At 39.9% G+C, this 24,545-nt stretch overlaps 1 protein-coding gene across 11 annotated transcripts in view; it reads left to right on the plus strand.

Moving 5' to 3' along the window:
• Positions 1 to 24,545, plus strand: part of BLTP1 (bridge-like lipid transfer protein family member 1) — a 115,321-nt gene that overhangs the window by 47,638 nt on the left and 43,138 nt on the right. For 9 of the 11 annotated variants that reach the window (XM_064149935.1, XM_064149924.1, XM_064149925.1 and 6 more), the window contains exons 27-48: positions 145 to 403; positions 765 to 1,608; positions 2,429 to 2,499; positions 2,967 to 3,140; positions 3,467 to 3,587; positions 4,457 to 4,603; positions 4,963 to 5,090; positions 5,490 to 5,692; positions 8,728 to 8,925; positions 9,614 to 9,825; positions 10,035 to 10,186; positions 11,078 to 11,228; positions 12,318 to 12,470; positions 14,146 to 14,386; positions 15,914 to 16,062; positions 17,136 to 17,355; positions 18,207 to 18,365; positions 20,807 to 20,982; positions 21,499 to 21,674; positions 22,306 to 23,012; positions 23,563 to 23,802; positions 24,235 to 24,328. In XM_064149935.1, the coding sequence (XP_064006005.1) occupies positions 145 to 403; positions 765 to 1,608; positions 2,429 to 2,499; positions 2,967 to 3,140; positions 3,467 to 3,587; positions 4,457 to 4,603; positions 4,963 to 5,090; positions 5,490 to 5,692; positions 8,728 to 8,925; positions 9,614 to 9,825; positions 10,035 to 10,186; positions 11,078 to 11,228; positions 12,318 to 12,470; positions 14,146 to 14,386; positions 15,914 to 16,062; positions 17,136 to 17,355; positions 18,207 to 18,365; positions 20,807 to 20,982; positions 21,499 to 21,674; positions 22,306 to 23,012; positions 23,563 to 23,802; positions 24,235 to 24,328 (4,975 nt within the window). The remainder of the gene's footprint in view (positions 1 to 144; positions 404 to 764; positions 1,609 to 2,428; positions 2,500 to 2,966; positions 3,141 to 3,466; positions 3,588 to 4,456; positions 4,604 to 4,962; positions 5,091 to 5,489; positions 5,693 to 8,727; positions 8,926 to 9,613; positions 9,826 to 10,034; positions 10,187 to 11,077; positions 11,229 to 12,317; positions 12,471 to 14,145; positions 14,387 to 15,913; positions 16,063 to 17,135; positions 17,356 to 18,206; positions 18,366 to 20,806; positions 20,983 to 21,498; positions 21,675 to 22,305; positions 23,013 to 23,562; positions 23,803 to 24,234; positions 24,329 to 24,545) is intronic. The other 2 variants (XM_064149926.1, XM_064149933.1) reach the window with 2 other exon arrangements.

Genomic DNA, 24,545 nt, shown 5'->3' on the forward strand with positions numbered 1-24,545 from the left:
TTTTTGTTGCTGCGACATGCTAGTACGTGCATGCATTTCAGAAGCAGGGCTTTTATTAAATAAGGAGTTTTATTTCAGTGGGCAGGGAAGTGACCATAGCAGCTGTGTTTATAAGATGTTCATTTTTTCTGTTTCTGATCCTAGGTAAAGCAAATGGTGCAAAACGCAAAGATTGGGATTGCAGATCTATGGGTATAGAGATAGAAAGAAAAGCGCAACACCTAAGCCTCCAAGTGCCCTTGCGCTCCCATAGCTCCTCCTCATCCTCGGAGGAGACCAGCAGTTCTAGTGCTGCGCTCCCCTTGCTTGCAGGTGAGAAGGACAGCCCATCATCAACTACTGAAGATCACCTGGGACAGAAGGACTTCTTGTCTGGTGCAAAAAGGGAAGATGGGCATGGAAGGTTAGTACTCTCTGCCCAGGTAGGAGTATAAATTTGCCTCTTGAGCATGTTAGGATGGAATAAAACTTTTTTATTTAGCAGTTTTTGAGGTGCTGGTGATTTGATAATGGTATTGCTGAAATGCACTTCCTTCTTTGAAGACAGATTTGGATCCCTAGTGGGAGATGATTGCCAGGTCTGGGTAGAAAATCCAATATGTAAGACAACAGCACTTGCTGTGAACATTTCTTTTTCCATCATCTGTATATATACAAGTGGATGAACAAGTGTGTAGTCAGCATTGTGAAAATAATTGCTATGGTAATGATGAGAAGCATTAATAATAAAATAAGCTAATGATCCTTTATTTTTTTGCTTCCAGTGTTGCAGTTGAGGGTGCAGAGGGCAGCCTTGCATCCCCTGGCAACCAGGAAAGACCTGTTGGTCAGTCTCCCCTGCGGTCTCCGCTGAAGCGGCAAGCGTCCGTGTGCTCTACTCGTCTTGGCAGCACCAAGAGCCTCACGGCAGCCTTCTATGGAGACAAGCAGCCTGTGCCAGTTGGTGTGCAGTTCAGCAGCGATGTGTCTCGCAGTGACGAGAATGTCTTGGACTCCCCAAAGCAGAGGAGGAGCTTTGGGTCTTTTCCATATACTCCATCTGCAGATTCAAACTCATTTCACCAGTATCGCTCGATGGATTCCAGTATGTCGATGGCTGATAGTGAAGCTTACTTTTCTGCAGCAGAAGAGTTTGAGCCAATAAGTAGTGATGAAGGTCCAGGAACCTATCCAGGGAGGAAGAAGAGAAAAAAGCAAGCTCAGAAAATTGAATATAGTAGAGGGTCTATTTATCACAGTGTGGAGGGGCCCTTGACAAGCACAATGCATGGAGAAATTAGTCAAGATGTTAAAACATTGCCAATTAAGACTCATCCTTCACAGGCTTCATTTGTTTCAGCTCTGGGAGGAGATGATGAGCATATTGACAGCATGTATGTCATGGAATCTGAGAAGACTGTGGAAAGTGAGCAAATTACTTCCCAGCAGCCTGTAATGGCCTGTTACCAGAATTATCTTACACAGTTCCAGGTGATTAACTGGTCAGTAAAGCATCCAACTAACAAAAGAACTTCAAAATCCTCATTGCATCGCCCTTTAGACCTTGACACACCAACGAGTGAAGAAAGCTCATCGTCTTTTGAGCAGCTGTCTGTCCCAACTTTTAAGGTATGGAAGAAGGAGGAAATAGTAGAGGAAGGAATGAGAGTTCAAAACAAGTTAAAATCACTTACTACAATTTTTCTGTAAATGAAGCTGTGAGAAACGTGAAACTTCTTTACTTCTAGTTAAGGAATACTTTGGATTTCCAAGTTCAGATCATGGGCTGTGTGGCTGGGAGGTTAAGAAAAAGAGAAGATGGAGTTTTAATATTGTGGATAATATGTGCATTCTGAATTAGTATTGCATTTTAAAATGCTGCCTGTTAAATGTTATACAGCAGAAGCTTATTTATGTGAGTATTGTTTGAAACATAGATTTGCAGAACTTCAGTGACAGTGCATTTAGTGCTGATGAAGTATAATCTAGGCTGTAGATGATATACTTCAAAGTGAAGTTGAAACTAATTTTTTTTTCCATGGTATTTGGACCGTGGTTTTCTTGTGATATATGGACATGAGCATCCATGCTTAAGGAAGAGGCTGAAGGGAAATATGTGAGAAGTATTGAAAACAATAAAGAATAGGTGCCAGAGCTCTGGAATTTCTTAGCCCATTGCAGCAAAGGGTTTGTCTTCATGTAGATTAGTATTTGGAGTCTTTTTAAAATCATTTAGTCACTCTATGTAAAAATTTTGCAATCTAATCCCTCAAGTAATTCAGATAAACAACCTAGGAGTTTCTGTGTTCTGTATTGGAGAATCCACATATGGGAAGTTCTCTTAAGGAAAAAGAAAATGAGGAGAATCTTTATTTGAAGATTCCTTGAGAGGTGGTTTTTTTATTCATATATAGGAAATGTAACACATTTCTTTGCACTTTTATCTTAGATTGTTAAACAGGGTCTCACAGCTAATTCATTACTGGACAGAGGCATGCAGCTGTCAGGATCAACAGCTAAGTAAGTTGAATACTGTATAACATTATTCATATATTTTTAAGAGCAAGATTTCCCTTTAGTTAATCTTTTTGGCTATTGCTAGTCCTTCCAGAATTTGGTGTGTAGCAATAGTTTTTAGTACAGATCTTTTAGAACAGAGCATTCTGTTATAAAAAGTTTGTGTTTGGTCAAAAAGACAGACATCCTGAAAGCATGAAATTTATTTAACCTTTTACATTTCCAAGATTATGAATTGCAACTTAAATTTATTTGAGAGGTGCTTATAACAAGTCTCCATTGCACTGCTAAAACCTGAACTTGAATCTGTGGAAGGACCTTGCCCTGGGATTTTACCTTTGTGCTTTCCAAGCCATTTGATAGATGAAACCTGCCATTACATGCATTTTATGAGGAACTGAAATTGTACCAGGACACTCTTGTATCTCTTTTACAAGCCTAGCTTATTAATGTGTATTTGACTTGTTCAGTACACCTTACACTCCTTTGGAGAAGAAATCTGCAGAAAATACAGATGATGAAACAATAACAGAAGAATGGACACTGGATCACCCAGTCTTCCAGACACGAACAACAGCCATAGTAGAAGTAAAAGGAACTGTAGACGTAGTCCTGACTCCTCTTGTAGCAGAGGCACTGGATAGGTAATTAATTTTCCTTTTCTTGCTGCAGTATTCATCCATTGTGCTAAAAATGGTCTCAAATGAAAGTTGTCGTGTTCAGCAAAGGCTCAGGTAAAAGGGTTGAGTAACGTGACTGATGGAACAGCAGGGCTGTGCACGCAGACAATCTAATTCTGCATTTCACTTGATGAAGGTAAAAAATGCTATGCTGACTTGGGAAGAGTCTGTTATGTGTGTCAGTGCTGCCTTTTTTCTTCCCCACTGTACTGTTAATTAAATATTATTGATGATGTGTCACGTGGAGCTGGAAGTTTCAGTGATGTGTGTGGGCTTGTTTCCTCCCACAGGTATATAGAAGCAATGGTGCATTGCGCTAGCTCACGGCACCCAGCAGCAATTGTTGACGATCTGCACTGCAAAGTTCTTCGAGACGCTGTGCAGAACAGCAAAACAAGTTTCTCAGAAAATGTAAGAAGGGAGTGGAACAAGAAAAATGTACAAAGATTTGAGAGAACATGGTTTTCTATCTTTTACATATGGAAAAGCTGTAATTAAAATCAGTGTTTTGAGATGTAGTAGCTAAATGCTATGTCAGTTTGGGATATGTGTTTATTTCTGTCTTGTGCCTCATGTGTCTGCATTTTTAGAATCAGCTGTTACATACAGACTTTTGGTGGCCAGAGGTAGTCTCTTACAGAACTAAGTTTTTTCATGAGCATAATCTAGCCTAGTCATTTGCAGGAGATCATACTTTCTGTTCTTAGAAAGTACTATAACTGCTATTCTTATGTGCTCTATTCATATCACTAATACATCATTTTAGCATTTTACAGTAGTTACAGAGATAGTCTATTTGAGATGAAGTTCACAGTGATCTGTAAAAGTGCACATGGGGTGGAGTTTTTATGCAGTTCATCTGATACCTTAAAAATTTAATTTGGCTTGAAAAGGATTGTATATTGATTCTACTGAATTAGGAGTTCTTTCTGTCCAAGTTAATGGCCATATCTATATTCTGTGATTTCTTGGACTTCACAGTGAAATGGATACTAATAATTTAATTCATAATAAGTTGTCCTAGATTACTTACATATACAGAACTCAAACTTGCAGCTGAAATCTGGTCATTGGAAGGTTTATTGCTGAATGTCATTGCTACCCATATGGATTTGTATCTATTTGTGCTTCAGTCCTTGATCTAGAAATTGTGATGTGTGGTGCCTTAAGTGAAGTCAGGCTCTCTTGCTGTTTCTGTGCTAATGAACTCTATCTTGTTGTTCTTTAGCTTAGCTGCTCTGAGCTTCAGTCAGAATAAATTTATTTTTTCCCCTTCCAAGTTATCTTCAAAGCAGGATATTAGAGGAACAAAAATAGACACTACCACTACAGGAACAACAAACCAGGGACCAGCACAGACCAATCTCTCACTTAAGCAAGATAACGTGACAATTAAAGGTCTTCAGGCTAACGTTACAGTACCAAAGGTAAGAACTTATTCTTTAGTTCCTTAGTAGACAATAGAAGACTCCCAAATTGTCCTTATTTTGCATCCCTAATTGTTTCCCAAAAGCCTATATGAAGCTTTGTGAGTAATGTTTTGAACAAGATAGGATGTTTTGGAGTTGTTCAATTTTCTTACAGTAGGCGTGCAAGTTAAATAACAATGACTGTAGTCCTAACAGACTCCTCTCGCTCTGAGCGACCTGATCTAGTGGAGGATGTTCCTGCTTCCTTACAGGGTAGTTGAACAAGATGGCCTTTGGAGGTCCTTTCCATCCAAACCATCCTGTGTGTAACACATTTTCCTAAATTTCTTTCCTCTTTTTTTGGGTTTTCCAAATAGGTGAACCTATGTTTACTACAAGCATCTGTTGATGAATCCCCAGGAGTTTCTTCTGGCAAAACCGTGACTCACGTTTCATTAGTAGCTTTGTGTTTTGATAGAATTGCCACACAAGTTCGTATGAATAGGTAAGAATAATGCAGGTCTATATTTGTGGCTCTTGCTTGTGTTAAATTAAGAGAAGATTTGCTGCAGTTCTGAAGAGTGTTTGAAAACATGATATTGCTTAACTCCGTCAGAACAATGTCTTCATGTTTTATCCATATACCTAAGTAGAGTTGCACTTGCAGAAGTGGAGGGACTCATCTGGAATAATTCTGGACTTTTTAGTTATAACTCTTCCTTAGTTATATGACATGCAGGATAAAATAGATTTTTTTTCAGTAGTTTTTATCAAGGTGTGAATCTTCTGTCTTAAGAATTCTTTTTAACACTGCTGAGCTAATGGCGTCTGAACTTTTAAACAAGTAGAACCAAATGAAAGATGTCTGTCTTGCTTAATTGTTTTTCCTTCCTTGTATTCAAAGGGGTATAGTTGAGGAGACTTCAAACAATGCAGAAGCTGGGAGGAATTCTGTCACGTTTGATCGTTACATTCAAACCAGTAAAATGCAGCCCCAGTCTTCTGGCTCACTGAGATCCAATGCTGGAGCTGAAAAAGGAAAAGAAATTGCTGCAAAACTCAACATCCATCGAGTTCATGGACAGCTTAGAGGCCTTGATACAACAGGTAAGCTTTCTTTAAAATTGTTGAATGTCAGTTTTCACATGCAGATGTACTTAGCCTTGGTTTTGTAGTTGGATTGTGTTTTTTATATCAACTTTGAACCTGGAGATTTAAGAGACACTCTAAATTGAAGTTTAGGATAGTTACTCTGAATTATGTTCTGTTTCTGTACTGAAGTGAGTGGCTGGAGAGCAGCCAGGAGGAAAGGGACCTGGAGGTACTGATAGGTAGGCTGAAGATGAGCCAGCAGTGTGCCCAGGTGGCCAAGAGAGCCAATGGCATCCTGGCCTGTATCAGGAACAGTGTGGCCAGTAGGACAAGGGAGGTTATTCTTCCCCTGTACTCAGCACTGGTCAGGCCACACCTTGAGTACTGTGTCCAGTTCTGGGCCCCTCAATTCAAGAGAGATGTTGAGGTGCTGGAACGTGTCCAGAGAAGGGCAGTGAAGCTGGTGAAGGGCCTGGAACACAAACCCTATGAGGAGAGGCTGAGGGAGCTGGGGTTGTTTAGCCTAGAGAAGAGGAGGCTCAGAGGTGACCTCATTGCTGTCTACAGCTACCTGAAGGGAGATTGTAGCCAGGTGGGAGTTGGTCTCTTCTCCCAGACAAGCAGCAAGAGAACAAGGGGACACAGTCTCAAGTTGTGCCAGGGGAAGTATAGGCTGGATGTTGGGAGGAAGTTCTTCTCAGAGAGAGTGATTGGCATTGGAATGGGCTGCCCAGGGAGGTGGTGGAGGCACCGTCCCTGGAGGTGTTCAAGAAAAGACTGGATGAGGCACTTAGTGCCATGGTCTGGTTGACTGGCTAGGGCTGGGTGCTAGGTTGGCCTGGATGATCTTGGAGGTCTCTTCCATCCTGGTTGATTCTATGATTTAAATGTAGGCAGTGTGTAAACTGCAGAGATGAATGGTAAGCAGTTTGTGTGGCAGATGGTTTGCATTGTAAATATTGACATGCACTGGTAAATTTGAAGCCTGGGCTCTCTGCCTCCCAGTTGATCTTTTTTTAGCTACCGTTTTTTGCCACCTGATGCTGGTGTGCTTTCTTACTGTTTTCTGTCAATTTCAAGACAAGTATGCCTCTTAGAATGTCAGCCTTAGCATAAGACTCTGTAGAGTTTTAACTGTAGCAACCATAAATCCCAAAATAAGGTCTACCCAATTGTTTTCCTTCCCGCTTAATGTTAAGGAAATTCTTTCAAGAGGCTGTGAATTAAATTGAACTGGTGTAACTCCTGATCCTGGAAAAGCTAATCTGGAAAAGATAAGCTGAAGTAAAGGCAGATTTTGTTAAAACTGGTTCAATTTTGATAGCATCTGTACCAATTTTGTGCTTTGTCTCACTCTGCTCCGTGAAGAATAGATATATTTAGGACATAAGGATGTCTTTTGTGAAGCAAGTTTGATTTAAAAACTGCAAACAAAGCATAAAAAACCTTCACAAACCCAGAACACCACTGTGCAAAGATGAGTGAACAAATGAAATTGGAAGAAAAGCAATAAGAAAATATCAAAATTATTAACTTCACGTTTTAGTTATGGGTAGAATCTGGGCAGTAGTGTCCTGTGTCAGATATGCTTCAGACATTTGAGAGTGCCACATAATTTTTGAATTCTGGGCCACTCAATTCAAGAAAGATGTTGAGGTGCTGGAACATGTCCAGAGAAGGGCAACAAAGCTGGGGAGGGGCCTGGAGCACAAATCCTATGAGGAGAGGTTGAGGGAGCTGGGCCTGTTTAGCCTGGAGAAGAGGAGGCTCAGGGATGATCTTATTACTGTCTACAACTACCTGAAGGGGCATTGTAGCCAGGTGGGGGGTGGCCTCTTCTTCCAGGCAACCAGCAATAGAACAAGGGGACACAGTCTCAAGTTGTGCCAGGGTAGGTATAGGCTGGATGTTAGGAAGAAGTTCTTCACAGAGAGAGTGATTGGCATTGGAATGGGCTGCCCAGGGAGGTGGTGGAGGCACCGTCCCTGGGGGTCTTCAAGAAAAGCCTGGATGAGACACTTAGTGCCATGGTCTAGTTGATTGGTTAGGGCTGGGTGCTAGGTTGGACTGGATGATCTTGGAGGTCTCTTCCAACCTGGTTGATTCTATGATTCTATGTCTTTCTGGGGATCTTCTTATTTCACATACACTTCAAGAGTGGTTGCAGCTTTAAGCTGGGTGCAGAAAGCGAGAACTGGAAGGGATGTAAATTGACACAGTGTAGTTCTTTCCCTCAGATAATTGCCATTTAACTCTGTGTGTGAGTTAAATTGTTTTATGCCCATTGACTATTAAAATGTACTTTCAGAAATGTCAGTATGAAAAAGGATTTATCATTAAGCTACATCCTAACATCAAAGAAATCAAAGTGGCATAGTAACCTCCTGGATCTTGGGCAGCAGAGATCATACAGCATTAAAAATTACTTCAGTCTGTATTTTTTTAGTAATTGGAGAGACTTAACTGCTTTACATCCTCCCAGCACAGCACAGACATGCTGTCAACAAAGAAGTAGAACTTTACTTCTAAATATCCTTTAAGTATGCTATAGGACATATGAAATGTGTTACATGCCAGAGTATCACTATGGTTTGTTGCTGTTAAACCCTGCGTACTTATTAGGAATGGTTGAGATTTCTGGTAAAGCACTTTCAGGCCAATTGCCATTTCTAGATAAAGTTCTGAGGAGTTTGTTTCTATGTGTCTTTGGAAGCACAGCTCTATGGGAAGATGAAGGGCAGCAGCTGTGCTAAGATAGGAATGTCTCAAAACTTCCAACTTTGCATTGCTCGTTGTGTCCAAATGTAAAAATTACCCTGACTTATTAACATACCAGAAGCAGGGTTCTTTACCTTTTTCTATGTTTCTTTTTTTCTTTCTCATGCTTAAATTTTACTTTTTTCTTCCTTTCTTTCCCCTTGCTCCCCTCCCCCCACTTTGAGGAACACTGAAAGGGCAGCACTTCCGAAACAGAAGACTTCAAAGAGATCTTTGAAGATGTTAAGTTTTCTCGTTTTGTAACAAAGTGGTGAATATGTTTGTTTTCACAGATATTGGAACTTGTGCAATAACAGCTATTCCTTTTGGGAAATCAAAAGTTCTTTTTACTTTAGAAGAGTTGGATGAGTTTGCTTTTGTGGATGAAACAGATCAACAAGCTGTTCCAGATGTAGCTCGAATCGGTCCTAGTCAAGAGAAGTGGGGTTGGATCATGTTTGAGTGTGGAATTGAAAACTTAACTATAAAAGGTAAAGCTTATATGGGTTTTATGTTATTGTGTTTTATGAAACTGCTAACAATTCTGTGTTTAAGTCTTCTACTTTAACAGTTATTTAGTTAGAAATTGCTAAATGAAGTTGATGCCAAATAGGACATGTTTGTGGTAAATAAATTATATCACCTGACAGATCAGTGATCCTGTTTTCGCAGCATTGGTCCCTTCCAAGCCCTAATATTCTGTGATTCTTTGATTACTAAAAGTTCCTTTATTGTATAATCAGTAACACTTCTAATAGTATATGAAATCATTCCATATAAAGTTTGATTTTAGCAGTTTCTGGTACAAATTAACACTTCCATTAATCGCTTAAATCCTGGTCATGCAATTGCACCCACAGTAAATGCCTGCATAAAGGACAGGTGACAGTAACAAAAAAATAAGCCACTGTATATGTTTTCTGTCATCCAAGTTATTCTTTTCAGGGAGCAATCTTTGTGTGAGTACTCCTCATCTACTTGGAGCAAATTACCAGAAACTCTCTAAATGCTAAATTGTTGTATAAAAATTGTAGTTATGGATTGCTGTGGTATTGCATCTCACTTAACCAAAGTCATATGTGTGTTGTCTCTGAAGTGCAGACTTCTTCTGTGGAACATAACTTCTACATGTTTATGCACAGCAAATATTTCTAGTCCTGTTAATGTCTGCTTTTCCAGGAGGAAGACAATCTGGAGCAGTGTTGTACAATACATTTGGAGTCATGGGTAAATCAAGAGATACAGAGAGAGGTGGATTGCTTGCATCAAATAATTCTTCAGATTCTCCAACGGGTAGTGGTTATAACACTGATGTGTCTGATGATAATCTTCCTTGTGATAGAATAAGTCCTTCTTCGGATATCAATGGGAATTCAGTTTCAGATGAGCAGGTTAGTACATGGAACGTAGAAATGATTGGTCTTGGGAGGGTTGTTTTCTTAACTGATTAGGACTCACAATGTTGTTGCACAGCATTAGTTTATTTTTCTTTGCCTAAATGCACGTGAAATTATTTAACAGCAGTGTACAGTATGTTACGATGGTGCCTTTCAGTGTAATCACTTCAGAAAACAGTTTCATTTTTGTTTCCTTTTTTAAGGATGAAGGAGTTGAATCTGATGATCTAAAAAAAGATATACCCTTGATACCTCCTCCGCCTGACTCTTGCAGCATGAAGTTAACAATCAAAGAGATTTGGTTTAGTTTTGCAGCCCCTACCAATGTGCGCTCTCCAGCCCATGTATTTTCAAGGTATGATTTTACCTGACTCAAAAGCATGAAAATGACATTTCTGCTCTGTTAAATTCCAGTTGTATTTGGTAGATTCTGTATGTAAGCTCAGCAATTTTTGAAGCTTCTTTGGAAGTGAAAATTACAGATCCAACATTTATCACAGTATCTCTTGCTTCAGTTTTTATCGTTTTAATTTACATGGAAATGTTGCTAGAAAATTTTTAGTTAGACATGATTAGAAGAAGAAAAGAAAGAGTGAAAACAACCAACAACCCAACCCCAAAAACCAGCCAAATGACAGCAACATAAGCACAACAGTGTTTCCATTGAGACTTAAATGTATGATAGAGAGAGAGGGAATGGAAAGTATTTGATTTGAGTAAGAGGCATGTTAGAGAAGAGAACTAACCACTCAGTTCATTTATTATTCAACCAGATGCTTAACCTATGGTCTTACAGCCACTGCACTATAAAGTTCAAGATAGTTCTTTCTGAGATAGTTTTTCCTGTTGTGTTTGTAGAACAATTCAAATGTCCATTGTGCAGAGCTATGAAGTAGAAAATAATCTTTGTGGTTTTCCTAATGTTCTTGCCTCAGCCCTTCAGCAAAAGTCTTTATCGCACACTGTGTAACAGTGAAGGTGGGATTCAGTCAGTGATGAGAATTTCAAACTCATTAATTTCAGTAGGGAATACAAATGGGAAAAGGAGGGAATAGCAGTAGCAAGAGTGGATGGAATCATGAGTGTGAGCGAGTAAAGCAAAACTTAATTTTCTGTGCACTGAGTCTGTTTCTTACTTTGTAATGTTCTGTCCTATTCCACCTGTTGGAGGTCATAATAGCATTAGAAGATCTTGCTAATTGTCGTTGCTGAATGTGAACACCACGGTCTTTATTTTTCTCAATAGGCAGCTGAACCTCCTGAGTACTGCAACACCTGCAGTTGGTGCTTGGCTTGTTCCCATTGATCAAGTGAAATCATCATTAAATAAACTAGAAACTGAAGGAACTCTGCGAATCTGTGCTGTCATGGGTTGCATTATGACAGAAGCTCTGGAGGTAAGTGGCCTTTGTACAATCAATAGGCATAGGAGAACAGAGCAGTGTAAAGTGTGATATTCATGTGTTTGGCATTCTGGGTAGTTTACACTGGCAAACTTATGAGCCTTCACTTCCAGAATTGGTTGCAGGAATTCACTAATTATGATTTTTGCTTTATACAGTATAAATTTCAGTGGAAAAAAATTTAATTGTTTATGATGAGGAAGTCTTGCCTTTCTTTCAGGAGTGCACCTCCAGCTAAAATAACTGGAGATTCTGCTTTTGGAAAGGGAAGAGTAAGAAACATGACTGTAGTGTCTGGTGTGTTTTATCAAGTGTCAAGTGTGGTGAATTACAGTGAATGTGGTGAATTCAGGGTGTCTTTGGAGAGAAAAAGTGAATTTCTGCGCTCCTGCAGCATGTTGAATCATATTTATTTGACTCACTTCTTAGAGGAAGGAAGAACATGTCAAGAAAAAAAAAAGAGATGAGCTTTTAGTCGAAAATTAAGATTAGTAGAGCTTTTATAACAAATTGGGTGGTATTGTGATTTCCTAAGTAGCTTTCTTGTGTGGTCAGCAGTTTTCTGCTGTTAGTTTACTTGGCACCCTCTAGAGGGAAGACCTTGAGGTGATGTGGTTGAGATCCTATCTTGCATTGTAAAATGGCGAGGTTAAGTGTCAGGCTACTTTTCTGCTCTACTCAAGAATCATCCTTGCATGAGCCTCTTACTGATGCCTCCCTTCCTGTTTCATTTCCTATCCTTTTTCTAGCATTAAACCAAAACAGAAAAACACCTGGGTCTCCTTGAACTAGCTTCTTTGAAAATCTCAGCTGGTTGTGCATGCGTGTCTGTTAGTCCTGAAGGCAACTTTACAAACTCTATGATTTGAATCCAGCCTTCTATTTTATTACCTCATACAAATAAACAAGCATTAAGTATGGTTTTGCACATACACTATTTAAGGTTGTTACTCATGTGACAAATATTTGTTGCAGAAGTGAAAAGTAGTCTAGGATTTGGGATATGGTGGGTGAAATCTTGTAGTTCATATGCATGTTCTGCTTGCAGCTATGCTTATATGTGAAAAATTGTTTTCTATCTAGAACAAAAGTGTGCACTTTCCTCTGAGAAGCAAGTACAACAGGCTAACCAAAGTGGCTCGTTTCTTGCAAGAAAATCCCTCTTGTTTACTCTGTAATATATTGCACCATTACCTTCATCAAGCAAATTACTCCATTATTGAGGATGCCACCATGGTGAGTTGCCCTTTAAAACCAGAAATAGCTTGCTGTGTTAGTTCCAAAAGTACCAATTCTTGTGGTTAAATTAGGACATGGACCTGATGGAATGGGTCCAGAGGAGGGCCATGAAATTGATCAGAGGCCGGAATGCCTCTGCTACCAGGACAGGGTGAGTGAGCTGGAATTCAGCCTGGAGAAAAGAAGGCTCCAGGGAGACCTAATAGCAGCCTTCCAGTATCTGAAGGAGACTTACAAGAAGGCTTCAGAGGAACTGCTTAGAAAGGCCTGCAGTGATAGGACAAGGGGCAATGGTTTGAAATTAGAGAAGAAGAGATTGAGATTGGATGTTAGGAACAAGTTCTTTAGCATGAGGGTGGTGGAACACTGAAATAGGTTGTTCCATCCCTGAAGATATTCAAGGTCACGCTCGACAAGGCTCTGAGCAACATGATCTAGTGGAGAATGGACTCTGCTGACTGCAGGGAGGTTGGACTAGATGACCTCTGGAGATTCCTTTGAACCCAAACCATTCTGTGACTCTATGAAATTAGGTAGCAGTTGAAAGAAGATTAACAGAGAAATATAAGAAGTGAGGTTATATATCTTTAAATTGGGAAATGAATACAGCTTCTCTCATTTAATTTTCTTTCAGGTCTGCTGGTTTTGTTGTGGCCTGTGTATATGTGTCATTTTCATCAAGCTATTTTACTAGCAAATCCATGAGAAGCCATGAAACAAAAAGACATCCTGAAAATTGTTAATGGCCTTTAAATTAGATTCTATTTTTCTTAAAGATAAGAGCAAAGTAGTTAAAATTTGCATCTGCATTTTTAAAATGGAATAAATCTCAGATATTAAGGCAAGGGCATGCACTCGTTCTCTTAGCCCAAATTCTCCCCTCAGTACTAATTTTCAGGTCCTATAGAGATGCTTTAATAATGCAGACAGTTTAAGAAAAGAGCTGAAATTGTAAAAAGGTTAGGGCTTAAGAATCTAATCTCCTTGGTGCCTTTGGAATGTAAATGCCTGTTGTAGTCATAAATAATTGTTTGAACAAACACGAGGCATAAGGAGGAGTGTTTGCTCCTGATTTTATGTTCTTTTCGTAATCCAATTCCATAGCTGTCAAATTTAAACATGTCTTTTCAACATCTTCAGCTGAGAGCCCAGTGATAAGAAATAGCATAGTTTGTGGCAGAAATAGCACTGTTTGATTAATGATCAAAAGAAGAAGCACTTTTTTCTTTAGCACACAGTCAGGTCATCAAAACAATCCCTATTCTCTGCCTCTAATTTCTATCTTTTTTCCAATAATGGGGAAAAATAACTTCATCTCATTAGTTTTGGTTCTGTTTCTTCAGTTTTCTCGTGCTGCTGGGAATTTTAGTCTGTAGTTCAGAGCCTTATAATTAACTAAGCATCTGAGGTTTCATATTTAATAAACCTGTTTCTGATTGTTTTGCCCCCTTGGTCTCAAGCCTTGTGTTATATAGATGAATATATTTACTGTGTTCAGTAAAGCTATACTTTTTTATGCTAACACTATGGCTTCTTATATCTGAATGGACATGGTGTGGTGCCAGCAAGTTTCTGTCGTAAGTTTCTTGAACACAAAGATTTAAGTGAATTTCAGCTTTCTTTTTGCCCCACTTGACTTCATAATGCTGTGAAATGCCTTTTTTTTTTTTAGAGTGATGGCCTTCCTGCCTTAGTAACCTTAAAGAAGGGTCTCGTTGCCTTAGCAAGGCAATGGATGAAGTTCATTGTGGTGACCCCAGCCTTTAAAGGAGTCAGCTTGCACAGACCAACTCAGCCAGTGAAACTCCAGACAAATGCCTGCCATGAGCATGAGGATGGACTTGGATTAGACAATGGAGGGGGTCTTCAGAGTGACACAAGTGCTGATGGAGCAGAGTTTGAATTTGATGCAGGTATTTTTAAGTTCTTATAATAATCATAACAGGTGGCCAGCACCAGAACAAGAGGACACAGCCTCAAGCTATGCCAGGGGAAATTTAGGCTTGAGGTGAGGAGAAAGTTCTTCACTGAGAGAGTCATTGGATACTGGAATGGGCTGCCCGGGGAGGTGGTGGAGTCACCGTCCCTGGAGATGTTCAAGGCAGGATTGGACGTGGCACTTGGTGCCATGGTCTAGCCTTGAGCTCTGTGGTAAAGGGTTGGACTTGATGATCTATGAGGTCTCTTCCAACCTTGGTGATACTGTGATAATAATAATAAACATAACAAATCATAGGGACACCAGTAGCCCTTTGCAGAGCATTGCATCTTCTTTAGTTTTACTACTTGAATGCATTATATTATTGTTTAGAATCAGCTTCATTTCGAAGCCACTGCTGCTGCCAATTATGATTATAGTGTTATAATAATTTTTACTTAATCATAGAATCAGCCAGGTTGGAAGAGACCTCCAAGATCATCCAGTCCAACCTATCACCCAGCCCTAGCCAGTCAACTGGACCATGGCACTAAGTGCCTCATCCAGGCTTTTCTTGAAGACCTCAAGGGACGGTGCCTCCACCACCTCCCTGGGCAGCCCATTCCAATGCCAATCACTCTCTCTGGCAAGAACTTCCTCCTGCAAAAAACAAAACGGGGGGCTTTCTTCACATGCTTTGTCTTGTTAGTGCACAAAATACATCAACTCAATAATTTGCTAGTTTAGAATGAGCATTTTGTTGTGCAGCTTCTGATCTTGGTTAAGAATTGTAATATGCAATTCTTTGAACTCTCACAGGAATAGATTCAAAGCTGCTTTGCTCTTTGTGAAGACGCTTTCTTTTTCTGTTTGGCTTTGTGTTTTGTTTCCCCCCTTATTTTTACTACTTCATTCACATGTGGTAGATTTCTGTTGCAAACCTACATATTACAAATTTAACATTAAGACACTGATTTAGTTTTATGCTTGCTTTAGAGCAGTCTTAAGTAGGAGCCACATAATGGAAAGGCATAAATAAATGCATATTGTTGGAGCACTCTCTTTTAATGTCTTGAGTAGACTTATTTTGTGTTTGTAGCATCTAAGAACAGTGCTCCTGTTCTCAGCGTTGCCATAGTTACGATTTGTGTTTTTTTCTTCTTCTCAAAGTAACCATTACACAATATTGATGAAAAAATAATTTTTAACATATCAGGAGGAGAACCTCCTTTTAGTTAAAAAGCAGGGAGCAGTTATTAGCTTCATCTGAGCAGAACAAAGATGTTTGTGTGTAAAACTTGTATGTAATTATATAATATTGGGCAAACTTTTGCCCTCTCTAACATATCTTCTTTGAGCATAAACAGACTATTTGAGTCAGTGAAGTAGTTTAATTTCATGTCTGCTTGTGAATAAATGTACCTAATAATAATGTTCTTTCTCCATATGTGTGTGTGTGTGTGTGTATATACATATATAAATAGATTTTCAAAACTGACACCAATGGTTTACTTGGTTTCAGCTACTGTCAGTGAGCACACAATGCTCTTGGAGGGAACAGCAAATCGCCCTCCACCTGCTGGTGGCTCTTCTGGGCCTGTAACTGGTGCTGAGATCATGAGGAAATTATCCAAAACTCACACTCACAGTGATTCCGTTCTGAAAATAAAGGTAAGTTTCTAGCACCTTGCACAATGGGAAAGGGGTTTGTAGCTGACCTATTTGGAAGCAGTTTTGTAGGCTGCAGATGTCTAAAAAGTAACTATGACACGTGCAAGGTCCTTACCTTAAAAAAGTAGCCAGTAGTCTACATGTGGTTGTAATTGTTTTTCTTGCCAATTAACTTCAGTGCCTCACTTAAAAACAATATGTATGTGTGTTGTTTAAAAACTTGCATGAACTCTGAGGGCTTTTCATCTGCTAATGGAAGCAGAAATGAGGATTTAACTGTCAGACACAGTTCAAGATTGGCAAGGTGCTCCAATAACTTGCAGCAAAATAATGCAGCCCAAGCTGCAGGGTGCAGGAAGGGCACACTGCTGCCTTGCATTCAGCTTGGTGACCACCAGGAAGACCACAAAGTCCTTTCCTGCAAAAGCTGTTTCCCAGCTGGTCAGAGTCCAGCACCCACTGGTACATTTGTCCCCTCTCACAAATAGTTGCCTGCTACTAGCGCATACTGCTCCCTTCTGCTAGGCTTGCATGGTTCAGAGTTAGGTGCCCCAGATGCTTTGCTTGAAAGCTTGTCTGGCTTCTCTTCAGTTTTGAAGGCAAAGAACATGCTTCATAGTTCTGAGATTTTAGGTGGGCCAGGAGCCTTCCTCTTGGTGGCAGAAGCCACTAGCTTCCATTTCTCACCTTCCCCAGAGGCTGAGCTTACCTTTATACTAGGGATAGAAGGGACTGGTCCTTCAAAGGCCAAACTCAAATGAGGCTTATATTCAGTGGTGTGCACTGCTCCTTTTGAAAACTTGCTTTAGGTGAATTCTACACGTCTGCAGTTTCATTTAGAAGTTGCTTGGCTTTTAAAATTGATTTGACATGTTAAATTGTTTTAATACTGGTGAATTCAGTAGCACTTTTAAGTGCAGTATGGCATATAACTTGTACCACATGAAGAGCTACTTGTCCAGAAATTTTCAGGAATGAGAATTTTATGGTTACTGGGTTCTGCTCTCATATTCAGATCAAATGTCACTTCCTTTTTGCAGTTTATACAATGTTTGTTTCTTTTTCTCCACAAGGGTATCCATCCATATCATTCCTTAAGTTACACCAGTGGAGATACAGCTACAGATTCACCAGTGCATGTTGGCCGTTCTGGTATGGCAGTCAAAGAAAGTCCAAGAAAAGAGAGTCTGCTGAGCTATCTCACTGGGAGCTTTCCCAGCCTGCATAATCTCTTGGAAGGGACTCCTCAAAGAAGTACAACTGCTGTTAAAAGTAGTTCTTTAACAAGAACAGGTATGATGTAGTGTCATAACCTTAAGGGAGGGGAAGGGAGAATTGATTTAGAAAAGGTCCTATATTTTCACTGTTTAAGATCTTCCCTTACTCCCTCCAAATAGGAATCATAGGTTGTAATAGTAGTTCCTGTACATCACTGCACCATTCCATTACCTAGAAGTAAGCAATAAGTGCATCAGGTTGAGAAAGAAATTACAACTAAGAAAAGAAATAAAATGTTTTCCTTTTGCATAGCCTTACTACACTTCTTGAGTATAATATATAATTGCTCAAGTAAGTGTCTTTGAATGGCTAAAGTAATGAAGTGATCACTCTGTCATTTTTTTTCTAGACCTTATAAGGAGCTCATAAAGTGGGCTAATGTTGAAGTAACTTATTTTGTGTATAATAAGTTTCAGATTTTTAGTAATGGTCTTTTGAACAAATGTGTTGTGTAGAGGTTTGAGATACACCCACTGACATGTATCCTGCATTATTGTTCAGAGTTCAACATGTATAAAGAAAAAGATGCGTTTGATTATTGCATTTTTCTCTAAAATCTCTCTCCTTTGCTGTCAGGGAATGAAATATTATTCAGAAGAAAAGGTATTTTGGTTTCTTAATGACTCTTTTCCTCTAAATAATGGTAGATAGAAACAAATGCAAACCACTTGTAGTGTTGCATCCATTAGTGCCATAGTGTGATGTCTGTGGTAGCACCAGTAGTAGTCTGACATTCAGTGTACTGGAATATACCTTGAGGATTAGGTTTACTTTAGTAGTTAATAGGTGTTGTCAGTAAAATTATGTTATGATCCTGGCTTTTACTGTCTGATACAAATGCTAAAGCTTCTGATTTATCTGCATAGGAAATACTGTGGCCACAGACATGTTATCTGAACATCCTTTGCTGTCTGAACCATCTTCTGTGAGTTTCTATAACTGGATGTCAAATGCTGTGGGGAATAGAGGAAGCGTAGTCCAAGAAAGTCCTGCCACCAAATCTGGACACAACAGTCTTCCAACAGGTATTGCTATTCACAGCTGAACTGAAGAGATGATTCTAGGTTCTGTGTTTACCACATTATTTCTCCAAGTAATTGAGGAAGTGACTTCAGTTTATCAGGTGTAAATACTGCTTGTGGCACTTGTCAGTAGAGAGAAAATGAATAAATATGATTTAAGCAAAGCTGCTGTTTTAATTCTCTCATCCTGCCTTCAAAAATAAATCATGTTCTTAAATTTGGAACTGTAAATGTAGCTTCCCAAACCATGGGTAGCTGCCAAAAGCTAAGCCATAGTATCACCTTTATTTGCAGGGTTCCTTGGATTTTGCTAGTTGTTTTTAATCCAGTTTGTGTTTGCTGGGTTTGGAATAAAGATTTTGTATGTTGGAGGCATTGCTTTTTCTCACTTCCATTTTGAGACTAAACATTTTGAGAGTAACCTTCTTCAGAGATGGGTATAAGAAAATGGAGGAAAAAATACATGCTACAGAAAATATGAAGTGTTGTTAAAGCAGCTTGAAGCTACTTATTGTGGCATATTTATTAGTCTTGTAAGCATCTCATCACTCACAATCCTTAAATGTGTCTTAGCTATCTTTTTTCACTAACACTAAATTTGAATGTTTCTTCTCTTAACAGGTTTTCAACCATAACATATGGGATCCTAGGCAATAAAAAGTTGATTTAATTTGCTTTTAAAATTAAACAAATAGTCTGATCCTATGGAGGTTGTAGCCAGGGGGTGGTTGGCCTCCTCCCAGGGAACCAGCAAGAGAACAAGGGGACACAGTCTCAAGTTGTGCCGGGGGAAGTATAGGGTGGATGTTAGAAGGAAGTTCTTCACAGAGAGAGTGATTGGCATTGGAATGGGCTGCCCAGGGAGGTGGTGGAGTCACTGTCCCTGGAGGTGTTCAAGAAAAGACTGGCTGAGGCACTTAGTGCCATGGTCTAGTTGACTGGATAGGACTGGGTGCTAGGTTGGCCTGGATGATCTTGGAGGTCTCCTCCAACCTGGTTGATTCTATGATTCCATGCTGTTTAAGTGGTGTGGCTCCTCTTTAAACTGGAATGTGTGTTCTCTGCAGAAAGAATCACAAAAGTATAGTTTTCCATTTATTGATTGATATCAGAAAAAGCTGCAGTTTTTCCCTACTGGAACTGGAACAGTTTATTCACAAGCTTATGTTCCTGAAATGAAGATTTAGTGATTTTAGGCCAGACATAGATTTATCCAAAACATTTTTCTGTGGAGGTGTGTAGCCATGACTCTCTGGTATGTGCTGTAAGCTCAAGTTCTGAAAAATCAGGAATAATTTAGGTTGGCAGAGCAGCTCTGTCACATGGAAGTTGAGGCCACCCCCAGCTCACAATGCAGTTGATTCAGTATTGATCTGCCCTGTGCTGCAAGTATGATTAGTTGTGAATAGAGCAACTGCAGTGATGTGGCTGTCCATAGCCATTTTATGAAGGAGCCATTTGGCAGGAGACTGATCTATAGAGATCTAATTAGTTGGTCTTGCATTGTGTGATGGTTTGGGTGTGTCCCCCCACACACACACTTTGGAAATCACCCAGACTAGACTCAGCCAGCTCTGGAAATGGAATGAAGCTTATATTTACATCTTAGCACAATACACAAGCAGATATTTACAGTATCACAGTTATATACAGGAATATACAAATTAAAAGGTAATACAGAAACACAACTCCCCTCCCAGAAACCTGAGTCCCCAGGAGGGCTCTCAACTGCCCTTCCACCTTTCTCCCACCCCTCTCCCTTATCCCAGATCTTGCCTTATGCCCAAGGAAGATTGGAGGGTCAGCCAGGGGGGTTAGAAAGTAAGTGGATTAATTGGAGAGATGGCAGGTTAAGGTAGAGAGAAAAAATGCAGCCCAAAACCCAGACACAGAGTAATTCCCTTATCTATGTTTGTGTTCTTGTTCTTATACATCTCAGCAAGCCTATGAGTGAAGTAGACATCACCATTGTTTTCTTCTCACAGCCTGTAATCTAGTTCTTCTCACCAAAACACTCTAGCTAGCTTCAAACTAGCACACACTGGGACTAATAAAACCCAAAAGCACATGGAAAGCCAAAAGCAAGTATCTGTAACTGTGGGTAATCTTTCTTTTCATTGATGGTGTCAGCTGTAAACTGTTCCAGTTTAAACAGGAACTAAGTACTCTAGTAATACAAAAGCCTTGGAAGGGAGATCAGAAGGAAGGAAATATGTTTGCACTTTCCAAATATGAGCTGGATTTACCTCTGTTACCCGTTTCAGCAACATCAAAACTGTCTCTATCCCACATGCCACTTGTGGGAGGTTATAGACCTGACTGGAATTCTGCCTTCCTATGTGTACAGAATGTGTTTCTGTATAATTAATCATACTGAATTTAACGGAATTGGTGGTGTTTAAATTTGCCATGCTGTTAGTGTTCCATGAGTATTTATTTTACAGGTGTGGCACCCAATCTTCCTACTATACCTTCTGCTTCAGACTTCAACACAGTTTTGTCCAGTGACCAGAACACCTTGGATGGCACACATTCCCAGCACAGCACCAGTCAGGATGATATTGCAGGTGTAGAAGAAGGTAACCAGGGCTTTCCTGCTGTCCAGCTAGCAGATGCACAGGTAGGTGTGGTGTGCTGCTGTATTTTGGAGTTCTGCAGAGCAAAACAAGTTACCATTTTAAAAAAGAAAATATTTTTACAGTAATGAAAACATTATCGTGGTTTTGTATACACTTCTTATGCATTCCTAAAGATGAAAGGCTCAAGAAACCCCTGAGGTGTTCCATAATTAACTGTATGAATGGTGGTTACTAGAGCTTTGTTTTATAACTTCAAAGAATACATTGCAGCATTTATAGGATTTAACCTAGTTCTCTGAAGTACTTGAAGGAAAAATGCACAAAGCTTGCTCTTCAAGCTAGAACTGAGTGCTCAGTAATCTGTGTAGTCATTTTTTTTTACTTAAGTCCATAAAGCTTCTTTTTTATCCTTCTTCCTCTTCTACAGCACTGTCAATAATGTGTAAAAGCGTTCTTTATTATGCAGCTCCTGTTGTGAGTATTGTAGATCAGCACTTGATGGAGCAAGAATATAGGAGAAATCTAGACAATAAGAAGTGGTGGATTTTGTTTTGTAGGTTGTTTTCAAACCTTTACTAAGTTACACAGGAATTCAGTCTCAGGATGCAATGCCACTCTGCTACAGAATGTACTTTGGAGAGTACCTTTCATTCTCGGGAACCCTGGACTGCTTGAGGGCAGATATTGTTGATTCAGATACAGCAAAGGAAAGAAAAAGCAAGCGAGCTCGAAGGTATGTTGTGAGAGAGCTGAAATTATGTGTATCAGTTAAAGAATAGAAATGAAGATTTTCATGTGAAGACATAGAATTCCAGAGGACTTCCATAGAACAAGGAGCAGTCTTCCATTATTTTAATCTTATCTAGTTTATCTCCTGTTAAAATATATGCTTACGTTAATCTTCTTAGGGAATGGTTTTGAAAGTTCAAGTATTTGAATCTTGGCCAGGTTTGAAAATTGGAGACTGGGGAACTGGTGGGAAGAATAGTAGGGAAAATTTGAGAAGCTCTTAAATGCTGTTTTGTAATTAATCCTGTAAACGAGGTTGTAGCTTTCAGTATAAATGCTGAATCTTCTCTCCATTCCCCTGGTGATTTTGGGCAAAGCTTTAGGTTATGATGGCGAGGTTGCATGGCAAAATAAGTTTAGATAGCACTGAATGATTACTTTGTGAGTAGCACACTGTATGAAAGTCTAAAATTCCATTTTTTTATATTTAGATCTATGGTAGGAAGGCAATATCCTGAGGGAAATAAGTGTTTGATTGAGTGAATTAGATGTACCACTGTGTTAAAAAGCCAACACCACCATTTGACGATCATAAAAAGAAGTAAAGTAGTAACTTGTACCTTTTATTTCCTTAGGCAAGGAGCTGTCAATCTTCCTCCTCTTGAATTCAAACCAGCTTTGATGTTAGAAACTTTCAGTATTAGTGCTGTTGTAATGGAGAAGTCCATGTGCACACCTCACAACTCCACCAATGCCCTTTCTTTCCATGACTTGAACAAACGCTATTACAACACTTTCCACTGTAATTTTACCATTTCCTGCCAGTCCATAAGCCAGCACGTGGACATGGCTCTGGTTCGCCTCATTCATCAGTTCAGCACAATGATTGATGATATCAAAGCCACCCAGACAGACATCAAACTGAGCAGGTACACAGCTGGATCAGCCTCTCCAACGCCTACTTTTAAAACCCGCAAGCACAGAGACTTCCGCTCTTCTGACTTCAGCCGAAGCTCTCGAGGCAGTCTTAATGGAGCTAACAGAGTGAACAACACCAAGAGCAAACGAACAAACAATGAGAACAACAAAAAAGAGTCTCGAAACAAGAATTCCTTGGGGAGGTCAGAAAGAAGAACTTCTAAAGTGTCCCGGAAAGGTTCAAAAGATGTCGTGGACCACATGACTATTCACATGGATGACTCTGACTCTATCACAGTGTCAGAACAGAGTGAACCTTCTGCTGAGTGCTGGCAAAATATGTATAAACTCTTGAACTTCTATTCACTCATTTCTGACCCGACTGGGATTTTAGAGAAGTCTTCTGAAACGTTTGGGCCAACAGGTAAACTAGTTCATGAAAACAAATAGTTGTAGAGTGTGTGCTTTTGCTCAAGTCTCTTTTTCTACAGCTTTGATCATAAGGCTGTTTTTGAAAGTTACCTCCTTATCTGGCAAAGCTGGCAGCTTGTGGCTTGGACAGGTACACTCTGACATGGGCCAAGAAATGGCTGGAGGGCCGGGCCCAGAGAGTGGGTGGTGAATGGTGCCACATCAAGTTGGCACTTAGTGCCATAGTCTAGTTGCTTGGATAGGGCTGGGTGATAGGTTGGACTGGGTGATCTTGGAGGTCTCTTCCAGCCGGGTTGAGGGGAGCTGTAATTGGTTCTCTGAGGTGATGTGCAAAAGAAAAAAAACAAAAACAAAACAAAACAAAACAAAAAAAAAAAAAAAAAGAATTTTCCTGGCTTTACAGTATCCTTTGGTTCCTTCAGTTCTGGACTTAGTGACGTGTGTGTTTACTGATGATCCTTAGTTGCAAGCACAAATATAAATCAGACGTGCCAAGGATTTCTTGCAGAGTATCCTTCAGTAACTCCTGTGTGTTTCTGTAGGTGTTCGAAGCCCAACTGAACCTGCTTGCAGAGTGGTGTTTGAGAACGAGCAGGATAACAGCAGAGACGCGCAGAGGAAGCGCAGCCTGGTGACTTCGGAGCCTCAGCATGTCACTCTCATAGTCTTTGGGATAGGCATGGTGAACCGGACCCACCTGGAGGCAGACATAGGTGGTCTGACAATGGAGTCTGAACTGAAGAGAATCCACGGCAGCTTCACCCTGAAGGAGAAAATGAAAGGTGGGACAAGCAGAAATGAACTCTGTGATTAAATACAGTGGGAGTGTTACCTGTTTGTGTCTGCACGTAGCGATACCAATGTGGATGTGCATGCATTGTAATATGCTTTGTTTGTAAATAGCTGTACATTGTACTATCCACACACAAAAATAACAACATTCAGCACGTTGTTTTAACTAGGATGTTGAAGGATGCAAGCTTTTCAGAAAATGCCACGAAAGGAAGTCCTTGTAGAACAAAGGCAGTCCTTTAATTGCTGAAAGCTTGCTTCTTGTCACAGTTTAAATCTGGTATTGCTTAACGTGGCAACTCAAACTCAGTTTTTCAGTTATTTTTGTGCTACAGTATTTTTGAAAGTACACCTTGGTCTGAAATACCTGGAAGTGTTTTACTGAATTAAATGCTCTTAAGTAACCTTTTTTTTTTTTAAAGATGTACTGCATCAGAAGATGACTGAGACATGTGCCACTGCTCACATAGGAGGTGTCAATATCGTCCTGCTGGAGGGAATTACCCCAAATATCCAGTAAGTACAAATCTGACAGTTCAAAGTCGTTCAAGTGCACAGAAGTGGTATCAATTGTGTGGCAGTGAAGGTATGTAGCCTAATGTGGGGAAAGCACTGATATGTCTTCAGGCAGAATCCATGAAGTTACAAGAGTTTGGTGGCAACCATGCAGCGTGCTTGAGTTTGACTTGTAAAGCCAATTGCATGTACCCATGCCTTTCTGTGGAAGGCCTGT

The sequence above is a fragment of the Pogoniulus pusillus genome, chromosome 10 (assembly GCF_015220805.1).
Source record: "Pogoniulus pusillus isolate bPogPus1 chromosome 10, bPogPus1.pri, whole genome shotgun sequence".
Classification (NCBI taxonomy): domain Eukaryota; kingdom Metazoa; phylum Chordata; class Aves; order Piciformes; family Lybiidae; genus Pogoniulus; species Pogoniulus pusillus.